At 40.7% G+C, this 12,519-nt stretch overlaps 1 protein-coding gene across 2 annotated transcripts in view; it reads right to left on the bottom strand.

Moving 5' to 3' along the window:
* Nucleotides 1–9,336: 9,336 nt before the first annotated feature.
* Nucleotides 9,337–12,519, bottom strand: part of CUX2 (cut like homeobox 2) — a 739,268-nt gene continuing 736,085 nt past the window's right edge. Inside the window, exon 22 of one of the 2 annotated variants that reach the window (XM_069754866.1) lies at nucleotides 9,337–10,803. In XM_069754866.1, coding sequence (XP_069610967.1) covers nucleotides 9,969–10,803 — 835 coding nt within the window. In that variant the 3' untranslated portion in view covers nucleotides 9,337–9,968. The remainder of the gene's footprint in view (nucleotides 10,804–12,519) is intronic. The other variant, XM_069754872.1, reaches the window with a different exon arrangement.

Genomic DNA, 12,519 nt, shown 5'->3' with positions numbered 1-12,519 from the left:
CTGTACCACATGTCTGCGCTTCTAATATCTGTATAGTACATATCTGTGTTGTATCCTTTTACTGTACTTAGCTAGACCTCCTTATCCTGAGGTCACACTATCACCAGCGTCCTCTCATCTCCAGCACGATTGTTATTTCCCTTATCCAGTATCTCAGCACGGACCATATCTCCACCTCGCACGGAGCACCGTTTTTTCATCTGGATAGATTCATCTCTCTGGCACATGTCTCCCTACACCAGATGGAGCATCACGTATGTTTGCCTTTTGTTTTTTCACCGTTAGGTCGATTTTTCATTGTTGCATTATATGACGTATACTTCTGCTTCATGTGACACTATGTTTATTTTTATTTTTTTATATATTTACTAGTCAATGTCTGAGAAACGCTCTGACGAAGGTCCGGTGTGGACCGAAAACGTTTAGCGGTTTTGTTTGTCTGGATGCATCAATAAACTAAGAAGCTTTTCTTCTCAAAAATTGAGTGCCAAGTTTCACACCCAGGCCTAATTACTGCCACACCTGTTCTCAATCAGTAAGTCACTTAAACAGGACCTGTCTGACAGAATGAAGACCAAAAGATCCAAAAAAGCTAGACATCAAGCTGCGATCCAAAGAAATTCTGGAACAAATAAGAGACAAATAAGTAATTGAGATCTATCGGTCTGGAAAAGGTTATAAACCCATTTCTAAAGCTTTGGGACTCCAGCAAACCAGAGTGAGAGCCATTATCCACATATGGCAAAAACATGGAACAGTGGTGAATCTTCCCAAGAGTGGCCAGCAAACCAAAATTACCCCAAGAGCATAGCAATGACTCATCCAAGAGGTTACAAAAGACCCAAAAACAACATCCAAAGAACTGCAGGCCTTACTTGCCTCAGTTAAGGTCAGGGTTTTCATGACTCCACCATAACACAGAGACTAGGAATAATGGCCTGCATGGCAGAGAACCAAGACAAAACTCACTGCTGAGCTTGTCTCAGTTTTGCAGAAAACATCTTGATTATCCCCAAGACTTTTATGAGAATACTATGTGGACTCACGAAACAAAAGTTGAACTTTTTGGAAGGTATATGTCCCATTACATCTGATGTAGAAGTCACACAGCATTTCAGAAAAGGAACATCATACCAACAGTAAAATATGGTGGTGGTAATGTGATGGTCTGGAGCTCTTTTGCTGCTTCAGGACCTGGAGGACTTGCTGTGGTAAATGGAACCATGAATCATGCTGTGTACTAAAAAATCCAGAAGGAGACTGTCTGGCCATCTGTCTGTGACCTCAAGCTGAAGTGCACTTGGATTATGTAGCAGAACAATGATCCAAAACACACTAAGTCCACCTCTGAATGGCTTAAGACAAACAAAATTAAGGCTTTGGAGTGGCCTAGTCAAAGTCCTAACCTTATTCCGATTGAAATGCTGAGGCTTGACCTTAAAAAGGCGGTTCAGCCTCCAATGTGGCTGAATTACAACAATTCTACAAAAATGACTGGTCCAAAATTCCTCTAGAATGTTGTAAAAGACTCATTGTCAGTTATAGCGAATGCTTGATTGAAGTTGTTGTGACCCAACCAGTTATGAGGTTTAGGGGGCAATCAATTTTTTCACACAGGGCCCTGTAGGTTTGGATTTCTTTTTCCCTTAATAATAATGACCTTAAAGGGAACCTGTCACCCCGTTTTTTCAGATTGAGATAAAAATACTGTTAAATAGAGTCTGCGCTGTGCGTTACAATAGTGTATGTAGTGTACCCTGATTCCCCACCTTTGCTGCGAAATACATTACTAAAGTTGCCGTTTTCGCCTGTCAATCAGGCTGGTCAGGTCAGGTGGGCGTGGTGACATCGCTGTTTCTTCCCCAGCTTTCCGTTGGTGGCATAGTGGTGTGCGCATGTCCAAGTGCCAAATCCACTGCGCGCAGGTGAAGAAAAAGCGCGCGATCTGCGCTATTACCCTTGTCATCGGTGGGGGTGGCCATCTTCCTGAGGCCGCGCGTGCGCAGATGGAGTGCTCTGCTGCACGGGGCTTCAGGAAAATGGCCACGGGATGCCGCGCGTGCGCAGATGGAGATCGCGGCGGCCATTTTCCTGAAGCCGAGATGCAAACTTGGCATTGGGAAAATGTCTGCCGCAGGCCCTATTTAACAGTATTTTTATCTCAATCTAAAAAAACGGGGTGACAGGTTCCCTTTAATTTAAAAACTGCATTGTGTGTTTACTTGTGTTATCTTTATCTAATATTTAAATTTGTTTTGTTATCTGAACCATTTAAGTGTGACAAACATACAAACGAATAGGAAATCAGGAAGGTAAACACTTTTCAAACAACTGTATATCTTTGCTTCTTTATATCTCTGAGGATGAGAAAATACCTCAGTGCATATTTACTTTGTTGTTTATGTGATCAAATGGGAAGTCTGGTTTTAATTGAAAGACGGTACGAATATTCTAAGAACTTTCTAATATTTATTGTAATCTCAAAACCTGTTTAAATCCAGTTTTTAGTTACCCTTGAAGAAAAAGATAAAAGTTTGTTGTCCAGGAATGCCATGCTTGGTATCAGAATATGTCAATTACAGTGGTTGTGTGTGACTAAACATTAATTTCATATCATTGTGAGTCCGATTATAATGAGGTTGAGCAGCAAGTTAGAGCCAATGTCAGACACAGCCACGGAGGAGCTGCATTATGTTTAACAAAACTAGGAATGCATTGTAGTACTCCACCATGAAGTGTTGCTTGTTCTCGGGAAATTTTGGCCCAGTAGTTTGGCTGCAATATTTATACATTGATGGTATCTCACAAAAATATGCCTGCAATGATAGTTCCACACAAGAGCCCTTTAAACATACTGTAAGCCAACATAAAATTTGTCATTAAGATTAAATGTATGCATGTTACCACATTAAAATGGAGGTGAATTTAGTTCACGTTTAGTGATGAGCGAATATACTCTTGCTCAGGTTTTCCCAAGCACGCTCGGGTGGTCTCCGAGTATTTATGACTGTTCAGAGATTTCGTTTTCCTTGCCAGTTAGATGATTTGGGACTACTAGACAGCTTGATTACATGTGGGGATTCCATAGCAACCAGGCAACCCCCACATGTACTTAGACTGGCTAGTAGCTGTAAATGAAGCAGCTGAATCAACCAAAACTAAATCTCCGAACACTAAGGGTATCTTTCCACGTTCAGGATTGCATCAGGATTTGACGCAGGTAAAATGTGCACCAAATCTGCACCTGAGGTCACTGGCAGGTCACCTGCGTTTTTTAGATGCGTTTTTGAATGTGGATTTGTGTTTTTGTAAGCTCAATAAAGATATACAAAAAAAAGAATTGTGATGTCATTTCTTGTCCTACCTCTTCATTTACATACTCCATTGAAGAATATACACACACAGCTAGATAGATAGATACGTTAGATGGATACAATAGATACGATAGATATCTATCATATCTATCTATTGTATCCATCTATTGTATCTATCATATCTATCCATCTATTGTATCTATCTATCTACTGTATCCATCTATCGTATCTATCGATATATCTATAAATATATCTATCTATATATAGATATACCGATAGATATATCGATAGATAATAGATAGGTAATAGATACGCTAGATGATTGATAGAGACGATAGATGATACGATAGATGGATCACACAAGCGAGAAACTCGGACGAGTCTCGCATCTAAATACCCGGTACTGCCACCAGCACTCGGGAGTGGAGCGTGCAGCTGCATGCATTTCTATGCAGCTGCACGCTCTGCTCCTGAGTACCGACACCAGTGTCGGGTATTAAGATGCAAGACTCGTCCCGAGATTCTCGCATGTGTGATCCCGGCCTTAAATAAAGACACACACACGAAATCTGCGTTAGGCTGGGGTCATACTCGTGAGAAACTCACACAAGTCTTTTGCTTCAATACCCGTCCGGCACTGCCACCGGCACTCGGGAGCAGAGTGTGCAGCTGCATGTATTTCTATGCAGCTGAACGCTCCGGTCCCGAGTGCCCGCGGCAGTGTGGGGTATTGACCCCGGCCATAAAAGCAATGTTTAATTAAAAAAAAAATGTGAAAAAAAATGGCGTGGGAGAATTTTCTGCGCCAGAGAGGGAAAGGCAGCGACGGATGTTTGCAGCCTGGGAAGGGGTTAATACCCATGGAGCTTCCCAGGCTATGAATATAAGCCCTGGCTATAAAAATAGGGGGACCCCCCAAAAAAATGACGTGGAGCCCCCCTATATTTTATAGCCAGAAAGGCTATGCAGACAGCTGCGGGCTGATATTCATAGCCTAGAGAGGGGCCATGGATATTTGGATATTGGCCCCCCCTGGCTACAAATACCAGCCAGCAGCCTCCCCAGAAATGGCACATCTGTAAGATACACCAATTGCGGCACTTAGCCCCTCTCTTCCCACTCCCCAGTAGCGGTGGGATATGGGGTAATAAGGGGTTAATGTCACCTTGCTAATATAAAGTGACATAAAGCCCGTTAATAATGGAGAGGCGTCAATAAGACGCCTATCCATTACTAATCCTATTGTAGTGAAAGTGTAAAAAAATAAAGACACAGCCAGAAAAAAGAATTTTATTATTCTTAATTTCACCATACTTACCATACTTGAGCGCCTGCAAAAAAAGTAAAAATAATAAACCAACCGTATACTTACTTTCCGCCGTTGTCCAATTAATAACGAATGTCCCACGACGATCTCCCCTATAGAACAGTGACATTGGGTGTTGTCACTGCTCTATAGGCCTCCAGTGACACACTGACAGGAGACAATGGCTCCTGCAGTGCATCACTGAGGTTACCTGAGTTCAGAGTCTCACTTTATGGCAAAGCTGTGTGGGAAAATTCCACAAGTGAGACTAGGGACTATTTTCTCACAGGGGCAGAGGAATACATTGTGGGGAATACATTGTGGAAGGATACCTTCCATCATTGTATTCCTGGAGCCCTTGAAGAGCGGTCACATCAACTGATGTGGCTGCTCTCCACGGGAGATCGTCGTGGGACACTCGTTTTAATTGGATATCTGCGGATCAGGGATTATATTGTTTGTTTATTATTTTATTATTTGCTACAGGTGACAATGGCTTCGGGGATCAAGGTTTTTGTGAGTATGTACTCTATGTTTAATGTACTGTATATCTATATGTATGTATTGTATGTATGTTATGAATGTTGCATGTTCTGTATGTATGTACAGTATGTTGCATGTTGTATGTAGCATGTAGCATGTCATGTGGTATGTCGCATGTTGCACGTCGCACGCATGTTGCATGACACATGTGACATGTTGCATGTCGTATGCTGCACGTCATATGTCGCACGTCATATGTTGTATGTCGCATGTTGTATGTAGCATGTCCCATATAGCATGTTGCATGTCGCATGTTGTATGTAGCATGTTACATGTTGTATGTCGCATGGTGCATGTCGCATGTTGTATGTCGCATGGTGCATGTCACATGGTGCATGTTGCATGGTGTATGTTGTATGTGCACACAGTCTAGATGAGTTCGGCTCTGCTACATCTGGATGCCTGACATCCAGATGTAGCAGAGCCTGTAGATGATCACCGGAGATAACTCTCCAGCGATCACCTACACTGCAGCGCTCTCACAATCAGCTGTTTGTGAGAACCAGACTAGTAGACTAGTGACCGGAGATAACTACCGGTCACGTGCACGGCAGTTCTCGCGATAAGATATCACGAGAACTGCAGTGGACGAGGGACTTCCGAAGCGGGACTGGTGAGCCGGCATGGACATGCGTAGTAAGCTGCGTTTATGCAGTTACTACGCATGTGACTAATCATTAGATGTGGTTTTACCGCATCTAATGATGGTCTATGGTAAATTTACGGCGCGGTGACGGAGACATGCTGCGTTCTGAAAAGACGCGCCACATGTCCGTTTACACGGGTCTGCCACCTGTGTGTTTTACTGCATAGTGGAGACGGGATTTCATGAAATCCCCTCCACTATGCTGTAACATCTGGACACTGTGTCAAACACGCAGCGTTTCCTAAACGTGGAAACATACCCTAACAAATACTCGGAGATAACCCGAGCAACGAGTATATTTGCTCATAACTATTCATGTTATGTTAATGAGTAACTAGACCTTTTTTAAAAATGTTTGCCCAGAATGGAAAGTTATGTAAGTTAGCAAATCATTTTATTAGGGGATAAATATTCATTCCTGTAAAAAAATTGCACTTAAGTGGTTTCCAAACATGCCTTCGCTGCATTGATATCAGAACGTACTCATTTGGAGCACTGATGATGTCAGTGAAATGGTCAGTACCTGGGTCTCACTAGATCTGGGTACAAGCTACAGAACACTCAGAGGAGGAGCCAGGTGCTGACACTTTTACTGCCAGCCTCTGTACTCCAAATGAACACCTTCTGATATCAATGCACCTTAAGGCAGGCATACAGCCTGGGGAAAAGCAGAGGTTTGGAAACCAACTTCTTGTAATTTTTTTTGCAGGAATATATGAAGGGTTATATGATAAATAAATAAAAAGAAATGTTAGTTCCTCTTTATGCCGCTACCAGGAGATCTGCTAATTTCTACAAATGAAGATATAAGGCTGAAATAAAGTGTAATTAACTGCTGTCAGAAAGGGTGTACAAGACCAAAAAATATATATGAAGCCTTTTACAAAACTAAGTGCTTCATATTACAATCAAATATAGTGCAACCCAAATTTGGGTATAAGAACTTAGGAAAAAAAGATTTTAAGTACATTTTTAACACTTTGATATGGAATATATCCACATCTTTGGAGGATCTATTCGCACTAACATTTACTTTTCTTGCTTTCCAAAACCATTGGAATCCAATGGGGGAAAAAAACAGTCTGCAGAGCTATCCTCCCCATCAAAAATGCTGGAAACCAGAGGTACTCAGTTTCTATAAAATGGGATCCCTAAGGATTTGTTCAAAAACATATCCTTCGCAGCTGTCCTAATTCTGAATGGAACAGCAGCAATGACACTAAGACAACCAGAGTCTTAAAGAGAATCTATTAGCAGGATTGTGCTCAGTAACCTACAGACATTGTCAGATTGGCAGTGTTATGAAACTGATTAAAATGATACCTGGGGTGAAGAAATTTGTCTTGTGGTTCTTGTGTAACCAGTTTTAGAAGTTTTATGTTAATGATATGCCCATGATCCGGGGTGGGACTGTAGGCAGAGTCTTATCTTCCTGCTCTAAGACAGAGAAACCAAGGAAAAACCTGCCCACAGGCCGCCCCAAAGCACCAACAGTCTGTCTCTATGATGAGGAACATGTTTGTGCATCGGGGCATCCTGTGGGCAGGTCTTTCCTTGGTTTCTCTGGCTTAGAAGACTCTTCCTACAGCCCCGCCCCGATGCACAGGCATATCCATAGCTGCAAGCTTCTAACACTGATTACACAAGAACCAAAAGATGTATTTCTTCACCCCAGGAATCATTTTAATCAGTTTAACAGCGCCAACCTGACAGTGTCAGGTAGGTTACTTAGCAAAATCTTGCTGACAGGTTCACTTTAAGTTGCCCATACACTTGAAAGCAAAGTAAGGCCTTCTCATGCTTCACAACAGACAATATTGGGAGACAGAAGGATTGGACATGTTCAATTTCCTCAAGCATTCATCTTTTATTTTCACAGGAGATAAGGCCCAGCTAGAACAGCATGACAATGGCTCAGTCAAGCAGTGGTATGGCGGAGTTGGAAGAATAGCTGTCCAGACAACAGCTATTGAGGGAGTATGGGCATCATCTAGATTGCCAAGAATCTGATGCCTGTGGTTGTTATACACATAAGTATTACAAATTAGATAAGCTGCATTATCCAATGATTGTCAGATAAATATCTTGTGTGTATTCAGCTGACAGTTATCTGAAGTGAATGGCCAGCAAAAAAAAAGGGTTATGATGGACTTAGGCTGCCGTCACACTAGCAGTATTTGGTTAGTATTTTACATCAGTATTTGGTCAGTATTTTACCTCAGTATTTGTAAGCCAAAACCAGGAGTGGAACAAATAGAGGAAAAGTATAATAGAAACATATGCACCACTTCTGTATTTATCACCCACTCCTGGTTTTCGCTTACAAATACTGATGTAAAATACTGACGAAATACTGCTAGTGTGACGGCAGCCTTAGACTTTTGGATAGGTCATTAATATTAGATCGATGGGTGTTCGACACTCATCACCCCCTATGAACAGCTGTTGGTAGCTTCTGGGAAAAATTTACACAGTGTACACTAGAACAGCACAGCTCCATATACTGTTCTCCAGTATTGCAATTCTGCTCCTATTCACTTCTGTATGACCTGAGCTTCCGCACTGAGAACAGCCACTACATGGCAGTGCTATTCTGGCTCCGTTAATAGAGTATATGCACAATATGCTGTACTGTGAACGCACTTCATTCATAGTGCAGAGGCATTCTGTATGTCATGGCTTCCAAAAGGCAACTGATGGTTTTCCCATTGTTACATACCTGCAGAACCAGCTTGATATAACAGTGGATGTTACACTGAGCTGAGCTCCTCATTGTGCACTTACAACACACATTTCAGATCTCTTGACATGAAATTGGTTAAACCACTACACTATTAATCTTATTTTTACAGTGAACCTGTCACACAATCAAAGTTCCACAAACCAGAATCAGTTCCTGGTTGCACGATTTCAGCCAGGTATATTATTCTCAGAACTGCTCCGGCGTTTCTGAAACAAATAAAGTTAGAAGATCTTGCCAGGAACCATAGGAATAGACTAGACTCTATATGAGACTAGACGCTATGGGAGAGACGTGTCAATCACCGGGATCAGTGCCAGTGTCCAGCTATAGTTTCCGGCTGGTTCTTCAAAGTATATTTTCTCTGAAACGTCGGTACATTTCAGAGTAAAATATACCTGCCTGAAATCATGCAGTCAAGATCCGACCAAGATGACGCCAGTGGTTTGGGCAGAATGAATCAGATGAGAGGTTCCCTTTAGTATAATTTATTCTGTACGCATACAAAACTATGTTGACACCTGAACATTACACTAAGTTTTGGAACAATGTTGTAGAATTGTATAGAGCAGCGCAATAGATAACTATGATAGTAAGACTCACTAAATAGAAGGGATATTGACATAAAACCGGCCATGTAGTGTAAAAATGTAAAAATTGTAACACATCTGGACACTCGGCAAATCTGTCACGCTTAGCATTTATATATTTACTATTGGTCCCACCACAATTCTGCATTTACCTCTGCCATACACAGACGAGGATGAACATTCACAGCCACCAGGTATAATATGTCACAATAATTTTTAAAGTGGACGTCCAATCAATACACATTTCATGGCAAAACATACTCAGTTTAGAGTCTTACAGACTGCAACCATCTCTTCAGAGGGTAGTAACGATTGCTGTCTTGGAGACAGTGGTAGAAACCAAAGCAGCTCTTGATATCTATTAGATACTTCATCTAGACGGGCTCCTAGTGCTTCTTGATGGCTTTAAACAACAGTCACTTAATTGTATCCAGTTGCAAGCTAAAATACATATTATTATCACTGCTACATCTCTGCATTTTTTTCATTGTCCGTTATCAAAGCAGCTTCAACTGTTAATAAATTCCAAATATTAGGTAATAAAATATCTAAAATGTTTATAAATATTTTTTTTTTCTACTAAAAGATTTTCTTTTTTTTTAACCATGAAAATTGTTTCTCTTATTTTTTCTCCATTTAATTCAAAGAGATTATTAGGATATTTGTTACCCCCTTTGTTATTATAGTCTACTTCACAAAACAGAAAAACAAAATATATATATATAAAATATGCAATATAAGTCCTTTGCAATTGCTCTGCTCCATAAAGTGGATTCACAGAGTGATGTAGAAACATTATTATTTTTTTTATGTACAGATAGAAATAGTTTCAAAATTCCCATTCCAGAGTTTCTTCTTTATTTGCAGCTCTCTCGAGCCTATGGATAATGTTATTTAGATTTGCCATTTTTTCATTCCTCCTTTGGTTGTTGGGGCTATGCTTTGTGGGGGGATGCAATGGTACCATATCACTGCTTGGACTGGAAGAATGAGTCTTAGTCAGCATGGGGTTAGGCAAGGATGGAGAGATTGGAGCAGAACACGAAGGAACAGGAGAAACTGACATCATGAGGCCTGGAGAAGAGGCAGCTGATGGTGAGTTCAGAGATACTTCAAGACTGCAGCGAGAAGATTCGATTGAAGATTTAAAGCTGATAGGGTCAGCCTGTGACATGTCTGCTCCCATAATCTCTTTATGTGTATGCACAGAAGCAGCACAGTCATGGGCTACATGTTGGTGACATTTCTCAAGACCAGAATTGCTTTTTCGTAAATAGTGAAGTCTCTGGGAGCCATCACAGTGTGAGGAGGCAACCTGTTTTTCTCTAAGTGCTCTGGATGGCTCCAGTTCACAACACGTTCTTGATGGTGTTCCAGGGTCATAAGACTTACAATGGTTGGTAAAGTCATAATCATCTTCCTCCATGTTCTCTTTCTTAATTTTCATTGCAGTTCTTGACTCCTTTGAGTAGCAATTCTTATGCAGCATATGTTTGAGATCATTGATCAATGGTTTCCTGTCTCCTATTTCTGAGTCCGGGCTTTGAGGGGTTAGCTCTCGGTGTGATACTGTCGCAGATGTGAAGCTGTCGCAGCTATCTGGTTCTTGATCTATGTCATTGTCATGCTGGCCTTCCATCAGAATCTCCCTGCGCATGCGTGACCTAAAAGTCCATAGAAACCAATGTTAGTTCAAGTGCAAAATAATCTTTCGGCAAACTAAATTAAGAGGCTTGGCAAGGATGGAAAATTATGGTTGATTTATTCAAAATGCAGCACCAATCATGTTCACAGGTTTGGCATTGAAGTGAAGTAGGCCAAGCTACAATACCACACACAACCTGTGGACAGATGTGGCGCTATGTTCAGATGAAGTAGTCATATTCCTATAATCTAGGACAATCCACTAAAGGATTATTTATATCTCAGCTGTTCATAACATGAATATCTATGTATATGTTTTGAATAAAGGAGATGGAAACTCTGTAAACCGAGGGTGGGCTGAATTGCACAGCCCACTAGATTGTTTCTGTAGCCCTGACAATATGTGGCTGGCACATAGACATAAATATTCCATTCTGAACCGTAAAAGGCTGACATGGGAATAGCCAGTTAATGAATCTATCTAATCCGTGGTCAGGCCCACCAAATATTTATATGGTCCATAGTCTCAATGAATACTCTATACACTGTGGGCACAATTATTAGGCAAGTGAGTGTTTTGGCTATATCATCATTTTATGCAGATTTTCCAACTCCAAGCTGTATAAATTTGAATGCTTATTGGTTTGGGGCAGAATCACAAAACCATCAAAAGTTTTGTTGGAAATAGTCAACAGTGAAAAATGCAAAACATTTGAGAAGAATAAAGCCTGAAGCAACCAGGAAGCCGTTATCATCCTGTGCCATCTTATTCCAGAACTGCAACCTCCCTGGAGAGCCGAGAAGTATAAGGTGTTCATTGCGCATAGACATGGCCGAGGTAAGCGAGGCTGAAACCCGACTACCACCGAACAACACAGAAGAGAAACATGTAGACTGGGCCAATAAGTAGAGTACTTTGATGAATGCGATGGAGCCATGTTCTGCATGAAAATCATGGTTTTCTTGAAAGACTTTTTTCTATACCACTGCTTGAAAAAAGGTGTCTTCTAAAAACTGGCAGAAACTAAGACAAAAACAAAATGAGCAAATACCCTGTAGTAAGAAGAATCCTGGCAGTAGATTTGAAGTTTGGACATTTTGAGTCCATCTCCAACTTAAAATGATTTTTTTTGTCATCATGTTTTTCTGACCCTGATGACTGCTTGCAACAAAACTTTTGATGGTTCTGTGATCATGCTCCATTATCTTAACAATTTCAGCCTGTAAGACTTGTAACAATTTTTGACTTTCCGTCATTTTGCCTGAGGAGAACAAGATGCTTAATAATTTGGCAAGTCTCAATAATGGGTATTCATATCCACAACCACACATTCCCTGATCTGCTTCATCCAATAATCATTCAAGTTTATACAGCTTGTATAATATGCATGAAAATAATGATATGGGGAAAATACTGACTTGTGTAGGTTTTGCTATTTAGGCCTCATTCAGACGTCAATGATTTTTCATGTACTCAAAAAAGTAGTCTGAGTGCCATCAGTATTTTTGATCCGATTGTCACCAGAGTTCAGTCAGTTGTTACAATCAGTTTCATCAGTTATTTTCATATATGTAAAAATATAAATAATATGCAAAGCTTCTCCTAATCATTACAATGTTAATCACACACAGATTACATACTGATGCCATCCATGTGCTGTCTGTGATTTTCACGAACCATACACTTATATGGATAATTTTCATCTGTGACAATGATAAAAAAAAACTAATATGCG

The sequence above is a fragment of the Ranitomeya imitator genome, chromosome 1 (genome assembly GCF_032444005.1).
Source record: "Ranitomeya imitator isolate aRanImi1 chromosome 1, aRanImi1.pri, whole genome shotgun sequence".
In the NCBI taxonomy this organism is placed as follows: domain Eukaryota; kingdom Metazoa; phylum Chordata; class Amphibia; order Anura; family Dendrobatidae; genus Ranitomeya; species Ranitomeya imitator.
This window is presented reverse-complemented; position numbering and strand designations above follow the sequence as displayed.